Source organism: Nicotiana sylvestris, chromosome 2, assembly GCF_000393655.2.
Source record: "Nicotiana sylvestris chromosome 2, ASM39365v2, whole genome shotgun sequence".
Lineage (NCBI taxonomy): Eukaryota > Viridiplantae > Streptophyta > Magnoliopsida > Solanales > Solanaceae > Nicotiana > Nicotiana sylvestris.
The window spans coordinates 109,367,914-109,388,348 of NC_091058.1; the positions used below are offsets into that span (position 1 = coordinate 109,367,914).

Below are 20,435 nucleotides of genomic sequence, written 5' to 3' on the forward strand. Positions count from 1 at the left end.
ATTTACTTAAATGATCTTCATTGCTATTTATTATTATTTAATGTTATCTCTTTCCTTTTGGGATCATTAAATATTGCTAGTGTTATCATCATTTATTGCTATCTAGATAATGTACGTATAATCTTAGGACAAAATCGATTAAAATATCTCTTGGATATGAATAATGGCTAAGATTAACTCTATTTTATCAAATTTAATTATTTAAATCAGATCTAAATTTTTGGTCAAACATAACCTTGCATCACTTCAATTAGCATTTTGGTGACCTTGCATCACTTCGATGTAACTAAGTTCTAACCTAACTAATTTTTCTTTATATTAATTTGTCACTTAACAATATCAAGGGAAGAAACAATTGGTAAACCGAAGAAGTTTTGTGCGAGTTTTGGAAGTTTTCCAAATTGAAAGGGCAGCGCAGGCGTACACAAATAATCTTAAAATTTTGCAGTACTTGACGTCGGTTACTGCTTTGGAGTTTCACAGAGAGAACGCAAGAAGCGTGCGGGCATAAGATTCTTCCAAATTTTACTCAGTATTTGTCCGCTATTTTCTCAGATAGGAACACACCGCGCGTGACGGCATAAGTAACTAATAAAGCGATTTCAGCCAAAAAAAAAAAAATACTCACTCACGGTCATGGACATTAACAGTGCCGGCGCAACCGCCGGCGATGCTTGCTCGTCTACTCCAACCACTGGTTTTACACAATTGACAGCATCTGCTTCCCAGTCGTTCCAGCACTTCCTGGATAAAATGACGCCGCATTTACTCTACCGTTGGATCGCGTTCGTCTTTATCGCTATCTTGTATGTAGTGCGTGTGTACCTATTGCAAGGATTCTATGTTGTCTCCTACGGCCTAGGCATCTACATCCTTAACCTCCTCATCGGCTTCCTTTCGCCGCAGGTTGACCCGGAGGTCCAAGATTTATCCGATGGCCCAACTTTGCCGACCCGAGAAACTGACGAATTCCGCCCTTTTGTTCGTCGCCTCCCTGAGTTAAAATTCTGGTGTGTTTTCTGTCAATTCCTATGCTTCATATATTTCGCAACTTTTATATCTTGATTAATAAGTTTTATGGGGGTGATCGGAGATTAACACTTGAGTTATGTTTATGCACTTTGTTACCTTCTGTTTGTTTTTGCAAAAATATACCATTTTTTGCAGAGGGATGGGGAAATTGAAAGTAGTCAATTAGGATTTGGGCTCCTATTTAACTAGATTATAATAAATAAGTAAATAAAAACTACTAGTAGATGATGATAAAAATTGTAGACAATCTGTTAATCTTTCTCTTAATTGCATCCTTATTATTTTTAAGTTCGAGTTAAAAATCCTAATTACTTATTCTTTAGCTATTCAGGGGCAAGTGCTACAGTTTCCCATTGTTTTTTTGCACTGCACTTAACTTAAATCTGCAATGGCTTAGCTAGATTAGTGAGGATTTGAGATTTTTAGGGTTAACATGTGATGTTTAAGCAAATGCATGCTTTGATTACTGCATTAAAAGCTGTCAGAGGAAATGGTATAAATAACTACTTATTGCATTATAAACTTTACCCCAAAAAGAACTGATCTTGATCAATACACTTCATTGATGTTGATATTAGTGTTGAAGGTGGCGGGCTGTTGTTTGTGTTTTTGTTAGTGAAAGATTTGATGTTGTATGTGATATTGCCGATTTCCTGTTACTTACCTTTCAGTTTTATAATTTCATCATCTTTTCTTATCATTAGTTATATATCTGGTGATTTTGAAGTGAGCATTGTGATATGGTTATATTCTGGACTAGTGTATCTTTATCGCCGTCAGTGTTGCTTAATACCTGGGAGTTGATACTTGTTATAGAATGAATCTAGACACTTATTATAGGATGAATTTAGACACTTATTATAGAATGAATGTAGACTCTTTCTTGTACATAAATAGCAGATTTGTAGGAATCTCTTTTATTTCTTTCTTTAGTTAGCATCTGATGTACATGTATTTATATTGCTCACCTCTTGGAATGATAACACAAGTTATTCTTTCTATTTTGTTCACATGGTATCAGAGCGGGTTCTCCGGCTTTACCGGAGTTAGATAGAGAACTTACCGGAACTGTCAGTTAGGGTCAGAATACTTTTGAAGGGTTTGGAATTTGAAGTTTAACCATCTCTCCGACATCGACTTTACATTTTCGTCCAGCTTATGGTGTTTGTTTGTTCAAGAAACCTCGGCTGGGAAAATCTCTGACTGTCCCAGGTTTGGTTCATAGTGTCAAGGTTTTGTCACCTTTTCTCTATTGTGTTCAAATTTTGTTTCCTTCTGTGATTGCCTGATCCTTAGTAGTGAACCAACTTTGTGTGCAGAACTTTGGCCCTTTTTTTTATAGCTTTGAGATTAATCTGTTGGTTAGTGATTCTTGGTTACTGATTCTTGCACTATTAGCCGGACTTTTGATTGGTTATTGCCCATTATATTGGCTCTATTGGAGTTCTGTTTCTTTGTTTCATTGGGTGTCTTTCCTTCGCTATTTCGTTGGATAGTGTTATTCTGGTGGAGAACTTTTGAGCTTTATTGGCTTTTCTGACATTTATATTGATACTTTGGGGATTTTTGGAAAGATGACCATAAATGGTAAGCAAGGAGGAAATAGTGATACAACTTCTAGTCCAACAATCCTAGTTTCGGATGAGTTTCTTGAGTTCCTTCAATATCATAAATCAATTAAGGAATCTTCTTCAATTACTTCTTTTGCCGGGCCAGATAAGACATGTCTTATCACCTCTTCAAATAAATGGGTGATTGACTCAGGTGCCACAAATCACATGACAGATAATCCAAATATTTTTTCTAGCTTTCGATCACACAAAGCACCCTCTTCACTTACTGTAGCTGATGGAACAACATGTAGCAGTGTTGGATCTGGAACTGTTAAACCGACTTCCTCTATTACCCTGTTATCTGTATTAAGTCTACCAAACTTGGCCTTTAATTTGATTTCTGTTAGTAAAATCACCAGAGACCTTAATTACTGTGTAGCGTTCTTTCCCAATCATTGTTTGTTTCTTCATCTTACGACGAAACAAATTATTGGTAAAGGGTATTTATGTGGTGATCTCTATATCCTTGATGAATGGGAGCCACAGTCTATTGCTCTAGTATTGTGTCTCCTTTTGAAGCACATTGTCGATTGGGGCATCCCTCTTTGCCTTTGTTGAAGAAGCTCTGTCCTTAGTTTCAGAATATTTCTTCATTGGATTGTGAGTCATGTCGATTTGCAAAACATCATCGCATCTCGTTAGGTCCAAGGGTTAACAAGCGAGCTGAGTCATCTTTTGAGTTAGTTCATTCTGATGTTTGGGGACCATGTCCTGTTGTTTCTAAAACTGGACATAAGTATTTTGTCACTTTTGTAGATGATTTTTCCCGAATGACTTGGATTTGCTTTATGAAGAGTCGCTCTGAAGTGTTTACTCACTTTTCTGCCTTTTGTGCTGAAGTCAAAACTCAATTCAATGCTTCGGTGCGTATTCTAAGGAGTGATAATGCTAAAGAATACATGTCAGAGTTATTTCAGTCATACATGAGACAACATGGTGTACTACATCAGTCTTCATGTGTTGATACACCCTCTCAAAACAGAGTTGCTGAAAGGAAGAATAGGCATCTACTTGAGACAGTTCGGGCACTTCTGTTCCAAATAAAAGTTCCTAAACAGTTCTGGGCTGATGCGGTCTCCATGACTTGTTTTTTGATTAATCGCATGCCATCTATTGTGCTTGGAGGTAATATGCCTTACAGTATTCTTTTTCCAAATAAGTCATTATTTCCTGTGGAACCTAAGGTGTTTGGAAGCACATGTTATGTTCGAGATGTTTGACCATCTGTTACCAAGTTGGATCCCAAGGCATTGAAGTGTGTTTTTCTTGGTTATTCTCGCCTTCAGAAGGGGTATCGGTGTTATTCTACTGAACTTGGCAAATATCTGGTGTCAATTGATGTGGTGTTTTCAGAGACTATACCATTCTTCTATGCACCTCCCATCTCTACAAGTCAGGGGGAGGAAGATGAGTGGCTAGTATATCAGGTTACCCGTACTTTGACAGGGCAATCAGATGATGTTCCTTCATCTCCTAGCTCTTCTATAGAGCACGAATCGACTATTGTGCCTTCAACACATGCTCCAACTATGTTAGCAAGACCACCAATTGTTCAAGTTTACTCGCGCAGGCGAGAGACAAATGATACGTCTCCTGCACCAGTTCCTTTGTCATCTGTTCCTCTTCTGCCTGATCCTCCAGAATACCTTGACCTTCCCATTGCTTTACGCAAAGGTACACGTACTTGCAAATCCACATATTCTATTGCTAATTTTGTTTCCTACGACCACTTATCCCCCGCGTCTAGATCTTTGATTGCATCTCTAGACTCCATATCTATACCCAAAACGGTGAAAGAGGCTTTGAATCATCCTGGATGGTCTGAAGCAATGCTTGAGGAAATACATGCCTTAGATGAAAACCATACTTGGGATTTAATGAATTTACCTAGTGGAAAGAAAACAGTGGGATGCAAATGGGCCTTCACGGTCAAAGTTAATCCAGATGACTCTGTGGCAAGACTTAAGGTCAGACTTGTGGCCAAAGGGTATGCTCAGACTTATGGATTGGATTATTCAGACACATTCTCTCCGGTTGCCAAACTTACTTCTGTCCGCTTGTTCATTTCTCTAGCAGCTTCTGAGAGTTGGCCTTTTCATCAATTGGATATTAAGAATGCATTTCTTCATGATGATCTTTATGAAGAGGTGTATATGGAGCAACCACCTGGCTTTGTTGCTCAGGGGGAGTATGGAAAGGTCTGTCATTTAAAGAAGTCCTTATATGGCTTGAAGCAGAGTCCCCGGGCTTGGTTTGGTAAATTTAGTGAGGTAGTTCAAGAATTTGGGCTAAAAAGAGCAAATGTGATCATTCAGTCTTCTACGAGCAATCAACAACTAGATCTATTTTCCTTGTTATATATGTTGATGACATTGTGATTACAGGAAGTGACTATGCAGGAATCTCTTCTCTCAAGTCTTTCTTGCACACTAAGTTTCATACAAAAGACTTGGGACAATTGAAATATTTCTTGGGAGTAGAAGTAACTAGAAGCAAGAAGGGAATTTTTCTATCTCAGCGAAAGTATCCGGCAGAAACTGGTAAGTTGGCTGCCAAGCCTTGCAGTACTCCAGTGGTTCCTAATTTGCATCTTATGAAAGATGATGGCGAGTCATTTAATGATCCGGATAGATACAGGAGGTTAGTTGGGAGATTAAACTATCTCACTATGACTCGTCCAGATATTGCTTTTGCAGTAAGTATGGTTGGCCAATTCATGTCCGCGCCCACAATCAAACATTGGGAGGCTTTGGAGCAGATCCTATGTTACTTAAAAGGAGCTCCTGGACTTGGCATATTATATAGCAACCACGGGCATTCCTGCATTGATTGTTTTGCAGATGCAGATTGGGCTGGATCCAAGATTGACAGAAGATCTACTACTGGTTACTGTGTATTTGTTGGTGGAAACTTGATATCATGGAGAAGTAAGTAACAGAATGTTGTATCTCGGTCCAGTGCAGAATCAGAGTATAGAGCTATGGCACAATCAACATGTGAGATAATGTGGATATACCATCTTTTAACTGAAATGGGGTTGAAGCATCCTACTCCATCAAAGCTCTGGTGTGACAATCAAGCTGCGCTCCATATTGCCTCAAATCCAGTGTATCATGAAAGAATCAAGCATATTGAAGTTGACTGTCATTTTATTCGTGAGAAAATTCAAGAGAACTTGATTTCCACTGCCTACGTGAAGACAAGAGAGCAACTAGCTGATTTGTTCACTAAAGCATTGAATGGTACTCGAATTAGTTACCTTCGTAACAAGCTGGGCATGATCAACATATATGCTCCAGCTTGAGGGGGAGTATTATAGAATGAATCTAGACACTTATTATAGGATGAATCTAGACACTTATTATAGAATGAATGTAGACTCTTTCTTGTACATAAATAGCAGATTTGTAGGAATCTCTTTTATTTCTTTCCTTGGTTAGCATCTGATGTACATGAATTTATATTGCTCACCTCTTGGAATGATAACACAAGTTATTCTTTCTATTTTGTTCACAATACTCATATGGCGGTGCAGTACTTTTATGACGTGGACCTTTTAAGTAGGAAATGCTCCTTGATAGTAAGTTTCAGTTGCAAAAATTGTTCTTTCCAACTGTAGATGGTTATGTCTCTTGAGCTAGATATAGGCAGCAAAAATTGTGTAGGAAATGCTCCTCGATAGTAAGTTTCAGTTGCAAAAATTGTTCTTTCCAACTGTAGATGGTTGTCTCTTGAACTAGATATAGGCTGCAAGATTAGTATGGTTATGAATAACAGTTTGCAAAAAATTGCGAGACATATGATGTGAAATTTTTTGTCTCAGGTCATGAAAATAGTTAAAACCTTATTTTGAGATTCTTTATCAAGAGTCGGGACTACTGATGTTGGAGCTAGCAGAAGTAATCCTCGCTCTCTCTCTTCAACACGTACATAGGTGTGGCTAAGTTACAATTTTATTTTATTTTTGTCTAAGTGATAATTGGAATCAAATTAGAACCCCCTCCCTTCTCCCCTTCTCTCTCTCGACGCATACAACAAAATAAAGCTATGTTACATTTTATGCGTGCATGACGTAATAAATCTGCATGTGTAGTGCAGGATCATCGTTAAAACTGAAAGCTCCAACCAGAGAAATGGAGCAGCCGTCCATTGCTCTGATATTTATATAGTCAGTGATGGTATATATTTGGGAACCATGGTCTTGTCTCTCTATCTATTATGTATAAACCAGATAAATTTGCAAGCATTTATTAGTATTTCACATATTTCTTGTGTCTGGCCATACTCCATAGGTTATATGGAACCTGATGTACATATGCGAGTTTACATAGAATGGGATAGACCTGCCCAATTTTGACTGGAGTCGCTGAATGATTGTTATTTATCACTGTCGTACTTGCAACAGGTGTCGTACTGTTGACCTGAACCTTTCACTGACTTTTGTAGTTTGTATGGTCCATCAAAGTGGGAGATTGTACAGAAATAGTGTGTATCTATGTCTCAATGAGTATTTTCGTGTTTCATTGCTGCAGAAATCAATAAATACAGTCCCTTTGTTCGACATTTTGTTCTTTTTCCCTGCCGCTGATCTATGCTAATTTGAGAATTGCAATATTCAGTCAGGCATGTCCATTGTCATCCATGTCAAAATAAATTTTATATACCATAGCCTGTATAAGCAGCACATAAAGCATCTGTTAGCGGAAACGTAAAAGAAAGAACACAAGATTTAACGTGGTTCGGATCAAAATAATCCTACGTCCACCAGAGAACAATTGTCCTTTTAATATTAACAAAGGAAGGGGAGATTTCCCAATTACACTTAAGAGAATTTCTCTCTTAACTCTCTACTCACTACAATGTATTGTATTATTTTGGGATGATTTCTACAAGTGAAGGAGTGCATCTATTTATAGAGGTAAAGACCTCCTCTTGATGTCATTGCTGACATCAAACTACCTCCTCTTGATGTCATGGGTGACATCAAAGGAGGAAGCTTCCTCCTAGCATCCACACCAACTCTTTCCACCAACTCTTCCAATTGGCATGCCATTGTTGACTAAACATAAACCAACATTTTCAGCATGCCATTGTTAACTAAACATAAACCAACATTTTCAATCTCCACCTTGGTTTGCGTTTCGAGCGTGTGAACAACTCTGGCCAAAACTTCTAAGCTTACTGGGCAACCCCGTTGTAAGAAACAAGAAGAATCAAACCATTGTTGAACATACCACCTCCACCTAGCAACTGTTCTCTTCGGAGTTGCATCAGTTGATGCACACCCCCGCCAAGTCCTTGCAGTGTGCAAACTTAGCGAGCGGGACTATCTTGGTCAACATGTCTGCAGCATTATCATCTGTGATAACCTTCACGACCTTGATAGTTCCCTCATCAATAACATCTCGAATAAAATGAAATCTGACATCAATGTGTTTAGTGCGCTCATGAAATCTCTGATTTTTCATTAGATGAATAGCACTCTGACTATCACATCTAAGAGTTGATTCCAGCTGAACCAAACTCAATTCCGCTACTAAACTTTTCAACCAGATAGCTTCCTTTACCGCCTCCGCTGCTGCCATGTATTCTGCTTCTGTCGTAGACAAAGCGACAATCGACTGCAAAGTCGACTTCCAACTGACGGCACTGCCAACGAGGGTAAAGATGTATCCAGTTGTGGACCTTCTTCTGTCAAGATCTCCTGCATAGTCAGAATCCACATAACCGAGAATTGAAATACCTGTACCACTTTTTCGAAAGGTAAGACCAACACCAGAAGCTCCTTTGAAATATCTCAATATCCACTTGACAGCTTCCCAATGCCTCTTTCCTGGGTTGGACATGTATCTACTTACCACACTTACAGATTGAGCAATATCTGGACGTGTGCATACCATAGCATACATAATACTACCAACTGCACTGGCATAAGGAATCTTTGACATATGCTCCACCTCATCCTCGGACTGAGGCATTTGTGACTCTGAAAGTTTAAAATGAGGAGCTAATGGTGTACTTACAGGCTTGCACGTTTGCATATTGAATCTCTCGAGAACCCTTTCAATATACCTCTTCTGAGAAAGATGTACAACATCGTCTTCTCTTGAAATCTCCATACCAAGGATTTTCTTTGCAGCTCCTAAATCCTTCATGTCAAATTCCTTACTCAATAGTTTCTTCAAAGCATTTATCTCTGTAATGTTGTTAGCAGCAATAAGCATATCATCAACATACAACAGTAAATAAATCATTGAGTTACCAGACATCTTCTTGTGATACACACAACTATCAAATGCACTCCTTGAGAATTCATGTGTAGTCATGAATGCATCAAACCTCTTGTACCACTGTCTAGGGGATTGCTTCAAACCATACAAAGACTTCTTTAGTTGGCATACGTGATCTTCTTTTCCCTCAGCTAGGAAACCTTCAGGTTGATCCATATAGATTGTCTCTTCTAGATCACCGTGTAAGAAAGCAGTTTTGACATCAAGCTGTTGAAGCTCCAAGTCAAATTGTGCAACCAATGCTAGTAGCACGCGAATTGAGCTATGCTTCACGACCGGAGAGAAAATCTCATTGTAGTCAATTCCCTCCTTTTGGCTGAAACCTTTTGCAACCAATCTCGCCTTGAACCTAACATCTTCCACTTCAGAAATTCCCTCTTTCTTTCGGTAGACCCACTTGCATCCAACTGTCCTCTTCCCCTTTTGTCTTTTCACTAAGACCCATGTCTGATTCTTGTGAAGAGACTCCATCTCTTCAGTCATGGCTAACCGCCATTGTGCGGCATCCTTGCAAGAAGTTGCTTCAATATACGAGGAGGGCTCCAGATCTTTAATCTCTTCTTGTGCAGCTACGAACGCATATGCAATCAAGTTTGCTTGATTTATAAGGCGTTCCGGTTCTCGTGTCTGCCTCTTCTCCCTCCCCTTCGCAATTGTGTATGGTTCATTGACAGCAAGTTCTTCAACGCCTACATCTTCTGACTCATCTTTAACCTGAGTCTCTTGATCCTTTTCCTTGGCAAGCTCCACCGGAAGCTCCACCTGCTCGTTGTTCTTGTTTCCTGAAAACTCCACGGAAACTTTACGGGGATCAAGTATAGAGGATTCATCGAAGGTGACATCTCTACTAACTATAAATTTGAGTAAAGACAAACACCAAAGTTTGTACCCTTTTACTCCATCCACATACCCTACGAATATGGCCTTCTTAGCCCTTGGTTCAAGCTTTCCTTCATTAACGTGATAATAAGCTGGACACCCAAATACTCGTAAGTATGAATAGTTAGAGGGTTCACCTGACCATACCTCATTCGGAGTCTTAAAGTCAATTGCCGATGCTGGAGATCGATTGACAATATGAGCAGCAGTGTGAACTGCTTCAGCCCAAAATACTTTGGACATTTTGGCTTGTAAGAGCATACAACGAGCCTTTTCAAGAAGAGTTCTGTTCATTCTCTCGGCAACTCCATTCTGCTGTGGGGTATGCCTGACAGTCCTATGTCTTGAGATCCCATGAACCTTGCAGAATTCATTAAACTCTTCATTGCAAAACTCCAAGCCATTGTCTGTGCGAAGATACTTGATTTTCCGCTCCATTTGATTTTCAATCAAAATCTTCCACTCTTTAAATGCTTCAAAAGCATCACTTTTTGCCTTCAAAAAATACACCCAAACCTTTCGTGAGAAATCATCAATAAAAATGAGAAGATACCTCTTTCCGCCCTTCGATGGAAGTTTAGAAGGACCCCATAAATCTGAATGGATGTAGTCTAGCACTCCTCTTGTCTTGTGTTTGCCAGTGCTGAAGCTGACCTTCTTCTGCTTCCCTAGAACGCAGTGCTCACAGAAGTCAAGCGTGCTGATCTTCTCACCTTCCAAAAGTTTACGATTGCTCAACATCTCCAGTCCACGTGCGCTCATATGACCCAGTCTCATGTGCCATAGTCTTGCCTTGTCATCATTAGATAACTGCACTGTAGATGCATTTGCAGAGCCAACAATGGTGCTTCCGGCCAATGTGTAAAGGCCATTCTCCAGCTTGCCTTTCAGCATGACTAAAGAACCTTTAGTCACCTTCATAGTTCCTGCTTCGCTCATGTACCTGTAGCCTTGTTCATCCAGAGTACCCAAGGAGATCAAATTCTTCTTCAGATCAGGAACATGACGGACTTGTGTAATAGTCCTCACGATTCCATCATGGCAGCGAACCCGAACTGAGCCAATGCCAACTATTGCACAAGTTGCATTATTGCCCATTACTACGGTTCCTCCACTTTTCTCGTAGCTGCTAAACCAGTCTTTTCGGAACGTCATATGCAGAGTACAAGCAGAGTCTAACACCCATTTGTTTTCATAACTACTATTATTATTACACGATGTTGTTAGTACATAATCATTATCAAAATTATGTACCTGTTCAACTGTAGATGCACTCGCCTTTTCCTTGGACTTTGACATTGGGCAATCTCGTTCAAAGTGCCCCTTCTTGCCACAACCCCAACACTCTGTATTCTTCTTGTTCACACGAGACTTTGATCTGTGCTTTGATTTGGTCTTTCCCTGTTGGCTAGTCCGGCCTCTTACAAAGAGGCCACTTGCCTGGTCATCTCTATCTCCTTCAATGTGCCTCCGCACATCACTAGAGTTAAGTGCCTGCCGCACTTGCTCAAGCTTGATAGGCTCCTTGCTATACATCATTGAATTCTCAATATCACGATATCCTGAAGTCAATGAAAATAGCAAAGCACATGCAAGCGTCTCCTCCTCCCTTTTAATTCCTGCAATCTGTAAGTCCATGACAAGTTTATTAAACGCATCTAAATGATCTTGTAACGAAGTACCTGGCCCCATCTTAAATGTGTGAAGACGCCGTTGTAACAACATTCTTGTTGTCACTGATCGGTCTTGGTATAGCCCTTCTAGCTTTTCCCACAACTGTTTGGCCGTCTCTTCGGTACCCGTACTCACTTCACAAAGCACGTTAGGTGCAAGGGATAGTTGGATTGCACTCAATGCATCCCCTTCAATCTTCTCCTTGTCGGGAGCTGATATATCCGTAGGATACTTTCTGTCAATAGCATGGATTGAACCTTCCCTCCGCAGTAACGCCATCATCTGGATCTTCCAGATATTGAAGTTGTTGCGTCCATTGAATCTATCAATTTCAAACTTCATGGAACTCATATTTGCTTGTTCTTCCTCCTTGGATCGTTAAAGGATCCTGTCGCTCTGATACCAATTGTTAGCGGAAACGTAAAAGAAAGAACACAAGATTTAACGTGGTTCGGATCAAAATAATCCTACGTCCACCAGAGAACAATTGTCCTTTTAATATTAACAAAGGAAGGGGAGATTTCCCAATTACACTTAAGAGAATTTCTCTCTTAACTCTCTACTCACTACAATGTATTGTATTATTTTGGGATGATTTCTACAAGTGAAGGAGTGCATCTATTTATAGAGGTAAAGACCTCCTCTTGATGTCATTGCTGACATCAAACTACCTCCTCTTGATGTCATGGGTGACATCAAAGGAGGAAGCTTCCTCCTAGCATCCACACCAACTCTTTCCACCAACTCTTCCAATTGGCATGCCATTGTTGACTAAACATAAACCAACATTTTCAGCATGCCATTGTTAACTAAACATAAACCAACATTTTCAGCATCTCTAATTTCTCAATGATTTTTGTGGGCATTGATTTTTCTGTTTCCTGCGTGAAGGTACTCAATTACCAAGGCTTTCGGCGTTGCCTTCGTGTTAACATTCTTCAGTGCATTTGATGTGCCTGTCTTTTGGCCAATTCTCCTTTTCTATTGGATCGTGCTGTTCACACTTACAATGAGAAGACAAATACGACACATGATAAAATATAAATATGTGCCGTTCTCTTTTGGGAAGCAGGTTAAACCTTTCATATCTAAGTAAATTTCTCTTGATTTCGTCTTTGTTTTCATAATTATCCTTAGTGACTGAGAATTATGTTTTCATCCCTGTTCCCTCCACCCTTTCAGCGGTATGATGTGAAGACAGCAGTTTCATCAGAAAGTGAAAATCTTCTCCCTTAGACTGAAACATACAGGTCCTCAGCAGCTGCTTATTCTATGGAATGCATCATGCAGCTGCCGGTTATCTTTCTTTTCTGCTTCAATAGCCAAAGATTTTCTAGGATATTTACTGGAAGTGGAAGAAACTGTTAGGGAATTAGCGTCGAGGCGACGGTCGTTGCTTTGCTTCTGGGCATTGTTCCTATGTATTGAAATCTTAAATTTCCATGTGTGTAGCTTTCTGCAAATTATGCTTTACAAGGACCAATGTCATACAGTACCTTTGCTCTGCTTTTTTTAGTTGTGTGCAGGCTTCTTCTGTGCCAGAAGCTTCTCTTTGAAGCAAATAAACATTTAACTGTAGTTAGTAAACAGTGAATCATTAAGATCGACAATGTTCCAGATGTAAGTTTCTAAGTATGGCAGAAACCATTTGAATCTTCACAATTACAAGTGCACACCAATTTGTATTTAGAGCACGGTCTGCCAAAGACCGTGGCACGCCAAAAAAAAAAAGGAGAGAAAACGAGAACTTTTCTGGTTTTCCATCGACCAGTTAAGTGTTTAAACACCAAAAAAGGAAATAATAATCCAAATAGCGGCGGAGCAAGGCGGTTGGGTTGTGGCCAGCGTATTGGCATATACAATTTATATTAGCTATTGTCCATTAATAGCAAAAATCAGTTTGAAGAATTGAGCGAGAACTACTGAGGTGGTCTGTAGTAGCCATAGACTCCATAAAACGTTTGTGCAAAGGTGAACATTATCAAAATAACAGCAGCAATGAAGGAGATAATTGCCCATGGGTTGTTGAAATACTTGTGCCTTAAAGTAGCACGCCAAGCATTCCACCTATGGTCATAGTACCTGTTAATTTGGTCAGATAACTGTGAAAGGTAACTGTCATTGATGTCGAAAACAACCTCTTGACAAAGCCGATTGAAGAGGTCAGCAACTTCCGCGTCATTACCAAGCCAATGCTCAATTATTCCACAATAATGGAGGTAACTAACATCCTCTGGGGAATCAATCAAATTGTCCAAGAAGATTACGTACGAAGTTATGTCATTGGTGCAGTCAAGATGGCATTGTTCAAAAGCAATCAGGTTGAGGAAAAGTGACTTTGTACCATCATGGATTAAAAGCCTAGGCATTTTGAGGATTCCATTCTGAAATTTCACATCCCAGAACCGATCAGTCTTCCTTTTCTTGAACTTAACCCCAGCGTCTTTTAGCTCCGAAACACAATGAATCAATTGCTGCCTGCGTTTGTCTGCAACCCGATTCGAATGTGACCAACGCTTGATCCACGTCCTAGGTGTTGGCTTAGGCCCTGTCTGCAAAAGGCTCCTCCTGAAAATAGAGGTGTCAAAATCAGCTCATTGTTCCAGCCCAATCGGTTCAAGTTTAAACCGGTGGTTATGACCTGTGTGTTGACCTAAAGGGATTGAACCCGAAATAACCATCATCAAAATATTGGGTAGTAACGGGTCAAATAGTGTAATGCAACGGGTCAAAATGTAATACAATCCAAAACTTACAAATCAAATTTGGAGATTGAAAATTATGTAATTTTTGAAAAACTTGAGCTAATCACTTGAGAAAAATATGTTTGTTCTTATACCTTTTTTTTTTTTTCCAAAAAGGAAAAAAGGAAAGAGGGGGGTTGGACGGAAGTTGGATTATGATCCGTTATTTGACCCAACCGGCACATTTGTAACCTTTACCTGAAAACATCAAGGCAATGAAGTCCACCAAGGTCTCCCAACGGATCAAAGGAAGTAGAACGTCCCATGGAAGACTTGAATTTGTTCAAGTCACTCTGCGTCAATGGCTCATCAGTTGGCATCAATGGATCAAAGAACCTTAAAGCTAACCTTGCTACAATACCTTTCTCATCAGGCATTTCAGATTGAATCCCATACAACCGATCAAGTATAAATAGTGGAATTTGATTCTCAATCATAATCATATCTCTCTGAATAGAATGCATCGATCCTCGCATCGCGAAAATCGGATCATTCCTCGCATAACCAAAATGCGTGAATCCACCAGCAACTCCACGAAACAGCTCAAGAACAAAACAACTGTCAAGAACCATCATTTCAACAAACTCATTGCTGCTCATTGTAATATTCCCTTCATAACAAGCGCGTGCTTTCTCTTCAAGCTCTCTTACTGCATCAAAATACAGTTTAATTTCTTGATTCGTCCGCTTGAGGATATGGTAAACGGCTCGCCATTTATGGCGATCCATATTGCGTAGGCGTCTTTTACCATGGTGATAAGGACCAAGAGAAACAATTTGAGGAATATAAGCTTTATCATCATCTTTACGCAAGCTTAAGGGGACTCTGTATATTGAGAGTTTAGCCCATGATCCAGCATCATTATCCTGTTTAGCTTGCTCTAATTTCTCCTTAATGCTAATTACCCATTCCGATTCTGGTGATTTAGGGCCCTCTTCTATAATAGGAGCATTTTCCTCAATTGTAACTTTCAAAGAATCAGATGGCTGATGTTGTTCTTTATGCAACAGGGGCAGTTGCTGTTGTTGTTGTAAGGGCACTTCTGGAAATTCAATGGATCTGCTGGTGGTAGGAGTAGGAGCATTTTGTAGACCAGCATCAACTGTTTCTTTGAGCTTGAGGGTAATGAGGTACCAACTCAAAAGATCTTTGTTGAATACTGCAACCATTTTTGGCTTGCTTTCTTCAAAAGATAGGAGTTTGGATCATTCTATTAAAGCAAGAAGAATGCTTTGTTGGATTGTTTATTACTTTTAAGGCAACTTTAGCTTGTAAGTAACATGTCGTTTTCCTTATAATGTGAATAGAAAGTGATGATTGTAGGATGTTGAAGTTGACCTAATCTAACTGGGGAAAATGCTGCCTAATGGCCCATTCTTCACTATTTTAAATGAACTGTTGTTCACGTTTTTTGCCTAAAAAATTAATATGATCTTCAACACTCTGTTATCAGCTCTATAGTTTGTAATTTTTTTTTTTTTGGAATCCCAAGAAAATTACAGACGCTACAGCCTCTGTCATTCGGGTGAGCACTTTGTGGTGAGCACTTTGTGCGCACTGGGTAAATCCCTCATTGTGTAATAGCTTGCAAACCACACAGAAGATGTAAACCGCACTAGGCAAGCCCTGTGTGACAGGCTTAGACCCAGAAGGCATTGAGAGTGAATCGATCTCAGGTCATCACTATGGATTAGTAATTATTTTCCTGATGTCAAAGGTCATATTATTAATTGAAAGAATTACAAGAAAATATATATGACTTCACACCATAATAAAAAATAGCCCATATTTTTAAGTTTTACCCCACCTAGCCCACATTGTACATATTTTGAAAGTACTTGCAAATTCAAAATCTTCATTCTTACAGCCATTGCTTCTAAAAGCTATGGAGTTAATTCTTTGTTCTCACAACCATTGCTTTCGCTCTCTCTTCTTCTCACATCTTTTACATATGCTTCAAGGGCCGTGTATTTTCTGTTTCTCCTCTTATGTCACCTGCTTGCAATGTAAGAAAATTGAAGAGTAGAAGTCCACCATTGAAGACCATTCAAAGCTTTGCTTTTGAAAATGTTTTTTTTTTTTGAATTTGTTAGTTGTTTGGATTGGGTGTTGTTCCAATTGATTGAAAATATCAAAAGAAGTACAAAATTTAAATTTGAAGTGATTTGGAGTAGATTTGAGCAAGATTTGAGTTAAATTTCAGAAAAGGAATAAGGAAGAAGACAAAGTCAGTATTTTGTATAATTATGTATAATCTTGTATAATAGTGTATATGAGTGTAGAAACACACCTTATATGCTATTATACACTTTTATACACTTTTATACAAGCGTCTGTAGACGAACTTCTTCCATGATTTTCAGTTGCAATTCTCGTTCAAAACCAGTCCAAATTTCCATTAAATGACTTCAAATTTTATATACAACCTCCTTATACCATTTCTAACAAATCTAAATAACACCCACTCCAAATTTCTCACAAAATCAAATTCAAAATTTAAACCCACATATTTAAACTTGTTAAAAATCTAATTTTCACCACCCAAATGAATTTGGTTTGTTGAACTAATATTTGAGTTACAGTTACTGATTCGAAAATTAATTTAAAAGCTTGAGGAATCTTTTTTAAAAATTAAATAGTAATTTTGAGAACCTATTTGAATTGGATGTTGAATCTTAGCCTATTATTTTTGGACTAGTTAGTTGTAAATTGAAATATGAGTTATAAAATTTAAAAAATATGGAGCTCAATTATTCTTATGTGAAATTTTCCCTTATTAATTTGGTGATGCTGCAAACGTACACCAAAAAACTACAAATTTTTAGGTAGATATTAATCTTTTAGCAAAAAGTAAACAAGAAAGAAATTAGTATTAAACTACAAGGGTCACATCTGCCTTAATCTATTTGACCCACCAATTATGGTGTGAAAGAAGAAAAATGAATTAGCACATGATGCAATTTTGAGAAAAAAATGCAGTGGCCAGTATTTGCTAAAACCAGCTGTTGACAGTTCAGATATACGACCCATTTAGCCTTAGTTATATCATTTTCATCCAACCTGATCACCTCTTGATCAAGAGAAAATGTCTGAGAAATTTCTCTTTTTATAATTTTCCATATTCGATCACGTTCTAATTTGTCAACAGACAAAATCAAGGATATATAATTGGAGTTTTGGTTACATCTGAACATGATGTTTTAAATACTTCACTATTGAAACTATAATTGAAAGGAATTTGTGAAATCCAATTAAATTGTACTTGGACAACTGTAGTTTTTGAATTCTTTTAGCAAAAATTTTAAGATTCACTCACTATAAAGATGCAGATAGCGACTTAAAAAGAAAGGTTGAGCTTGAGGGAAAAATAATTCCACAAACAAACGCCTACCATAAAAAGCAACCAACAAGCTTACAGTAAAACTAGGAGCATAATCCTGTAGAAAGGACTGACATAGCTTTTAGATTCTCTTGACAAGCAATGAGCAACTAAATTTGCTTGCCTCTAAATCCAAACCAGAGAAATATTAGCATTTCTCTTTAACAAGAAACGACAGTCCGCTCTAAAAACACTTCAAAATAGAATCTTCACTCTTCACTCTTCACTTAATAAGTTACAAAAAGCACAAATTCCTAGGCATCACATTCAAGAATACCTAGGCCATCAAAATGTTGAACCAACTAGGTGAGAGCAAAACTTAAACTCATAATTTCAGTAATATTTAACGTTGACACAATCTCAAAAAACTGAAGAAGCTGCAGCTACAAACTTACCAGCTGAATCACGCACAATAACCACTACTCTATCACACCCCCAAGTAAGAAAGATAATTGCATCTACATCACATTTTTAATCCCATGTGTAGGTGTAACGATTTGACCGGTCGTTTTGAGCATTTCCACCTTGCTCGGTAGTTTGAGGGCATGAGCAGCTTCGTATGATGTATTATGACTTGTGTGTATCATCGATTTTGGTTTTCAGGCGTTTCGGAATTAGTTTGGAAGAATGAATTTCAAGATTGAAGCTTTAAGTTGGAAGAGTTGACCAAGTTTGACTTTTTAGTATTTGACCTCGGGTCGGAGTTTTGATGATTCCATTAGGAACGGATGATAATTTTGTACTTGGGTGTATACCCGGAATTTCATTTGGATATTTCTAGAAGGTTTCGGCACTAACTGGCGAAAGTTGGAAATTTGAAGGTTTGGAATGTTCATAACTTTGACTGGGAGTTGACTTTGATGATATCAGGTTCAGATTGTGGTTTTGGAATTGGAATAGCTTCGTTATTCCATTTGGGACTTGTGTGCAAAAATTGAGTTAATTCCGAGTTGATTTGATAAGGTTCAGCACGAGTTTTGGAAGTTAAAAGATTCAAAGTTCATTAAGTTCGATTTGAGGTGCGATTCGTGGTTTTGATATTGTTATGCATGAGTTGAGGCCTCGGGTAAGTCCGTGTTATGTTATGGGACTTGTTGGTATGTTCGGACGGGGTCCCGAAGGGCTCGAGTGAGTTTCGGATAAGTTTGGGTTGTGTTGCGTTGGTTTTTTTGATGTTTCGACGTCGTTTCTTCATGCATAAATGGTACCACATTAAGCAAATGAGCTTCAATTTCTATTTTGATTGAAGCATTAGATCCGTATCACAATTTTGGAACCATAGCAACTAGAATCATCAAGTTTCGACATCGTATGAGGAATTTATGGTCATTTTACTAAGAATTGAGTTGCCAGATATTTTCAGATTAATTACGAATTTGCCGTTGATTTCGTATTTAAAAATCTGCACTATTTCTACATATTAAAACCAACATATCTCCTTCAATATAGGGTCAAATGGAGTGATTCAAGAGCCTAACTTGACTGAAATTTCACAAGGAATCCATTGGAGATATCAAAAGTGAGTATTGGGATTATTTGGCACAAGAAACAAGGCAGAACAATATTAAAATGAGAGTTTTGCTCATTTAACATATTTTGAGTTGGGGAGCTCGGATTTGAGTGATTTTGGAGGCAATATTCATCACAAGGGTCGGGATAAGTGTTCTATATTCAGTTGTGATTGTATTTCATGAATCTATCTTCGTTTTTAACATTTGATTGATGATTTCAAGAGAGAAATTGAGGGTTTTTGTTTAAAATTTCATAGAGTGAATTTTTAGGTTTTGAACATCGATTCAGAGTCGAATTTGAATGGAACTTGTATGGTTGAACTCGTAATTAAATAGGTTGTCAAATTTTGTGAGTTTTGTCGGGTTCCGAGGTGCGGGCCCATGTTTGACCTTTTGGTTGATTTTGGGCTTTTGATTAAAGATTCGATCTTTATTAATTAGGCTTGTTTTCTTTGCATTATTTGGTGTCCTTGGGTTACTTTTGGCTAGTTTCGAGCCATTCAGAGGTCGATACGCACGGGATGGTAGTTTTGGAACATCGTTTGGCTTGCTCGGTATTGGATTCAGTTTGTTCAAGGTAAGTAACACTTCTAAACTTGTTGTTGAGGGTATGAAACCACGAACTATGTATTATGTGATTGATGTTGAGGTGATGCGCTTGCTAGGTGACGGGTGTCTAGGCGTGCACTGTAGTAACTGTGATTTAGTCGATTCCATGGAACTGTGTAGCTATCTTATCTGAACATTTTTACTATATTCTATGTGTAGAGCACTTGATCTCTGATCCATGTTAGAAAATCATGTCTAAGCTACATGCTTATCCTGTTGGGACCCACTGAGATCATTTTTAGTGTTGAGTTATCTGCTTACATTGCAATTGTATACTCAGTCATATGCATTCATATGCATATCATATCTCAGTCTCTGTTACCATTTATTGATACATCACATCATTATTGTTGGCCGATTTCATGACATTATGAGCCCGAGAGACTGGAGAGATTGATGACTAAGCGAGGTCGAGGGCCTGATTGTGAGAATATTGATTTATGATAAAAGTGGGTTGTACGCCGCAACAGATGTTATTGATTTACTCCATGATTGGCTTATTATAGCGCTTGGGCTGAAGGAGCCCCTTCGGAGTCTGTACACACTCCTAGTAAGCGCAGGTACCTACTGAATACGAGTGCTGACTACGAGTGCGAGTGCGAGTGCTGCGAGATTGAGAGGACTAAGTGAATGTGAGGACTGAGTGACTGGGATGACTGAGTGAATTGATACTCTGAGAGTATGCATATGATTTTATCACTAAG

The 20,435-nt window shown here is 38.6% G+C and overlaps 2 protein-coding genes across 4 annotated transcripts; one reads left to right on the forward strand and one right to left on the reverse strand.

Annotated features, from left to right (window-relative positions):
- The first annotated feature begins 317 nt into the window (after positions 1-317).
- Positions 318-12,992, forward strand: LOC138886530 (protein RER1A-like). Of its 3 annotated transcripts, none has more exons than XR_011405464.1 (5): positions 669-806; positions 907-1,010; positions 2,054-2,244; positions 6,469-6,579; positions 6,739-7,206. XR_011405464.1 is itself a non-coding variant. In XM_070168127.1 (3 exons), exons 1-3 carry the CDS (start codon positions 637-639, stop codon positions 12,722-12,724), a joined length of 609 nt encoding a protein of 202 aa, XP_070024228.1. In that variant the 5' UTR covers positions 318-636; the 3' UTR covers positions 12,725-12,992. The 3 variants fall into 3 exon arrangements, 1 of the variants encoding a protein (XP_070024228.1); XR_011405465.1 differs by having other exon boundaries at positions 6,744-7,206; XM_070168127.1 differs by lacking the exons at positions 2,054-2,244; positions 6,469-6,579; positions 6,739-7,206 and adding exons at positions 12,380-12,560; positions 12,671-12,992 and having other exon boundaries at positions 318-1,010.
- A 108-nt stretch (positions 12,993-13,100) lies between these two features.
- Positions 13,101-15,583, reverse strand: LOC104233636 (UPF0481 protein At3g47200-like). Its single transcript, XM_009787063.2, has 2 exons — positions 14,431-15,583; positions 13,101-14,056 (listed from the first exon to the last, which is right to left on the reverse strand). The coding sequence occupies exons 1-2, from the start codon at positions 15,399-15,401 to the stop codon at positions 13,408-13,410; spliced, it is 1,620 nt and encodes a 539-aa protein (XP_009785365.1). The 5' UTR covers positions 15,402-15,583; the 3' UTR covers positions 13,101-13,407.
- Positions 15,584-20,435: the final 4,852 nt, after the last annotated feature.

What these genes read in the sequence shown, in the direction of transcription:
- LOC138886530 (XM_070168127.1), top strand. Translation starts at nt 637, where the DNA reads ATGGACATTAACAGTGCCGGCGCAACCGCCGGCGATGCTTGCTCGTCT. An exon ending in CTCCCTGAGTTAAAATTCTG is followed by an intron (nt 1,011 to 12,379) that starts GTGTGTTTTCTG and finishes TCCTGCGTGAAG; the next exon opens with GTACTCAATTACCAAGGCTT. An exon ending in CGTTCTCTTTTGGGAAGCAG is followed by an intron (nt 12,561 to 12,670) that starts GTTAAACCTTTC and finishes CCACCCTTTCAG; the next exon opens with CGGTATGATGTGAAGACAGC.
- LOC104233636 (XM_009787063.2), bottom strand. Translation starts at nt 15,401, where the DNA reads ATGGTTGCAGTATTCAACAAAGATCTTTTGAGTTGGTACCTCATTACC. An exon ending in CATTGCCTTGATGTTTTCAG is followed by an intron (nt 14,057 to 14,430) that starts GTAAAGGTTACA and finishes CTCTATTTTCAG; the next exon opens with GAGGAGCCTTTTGCAGACAG.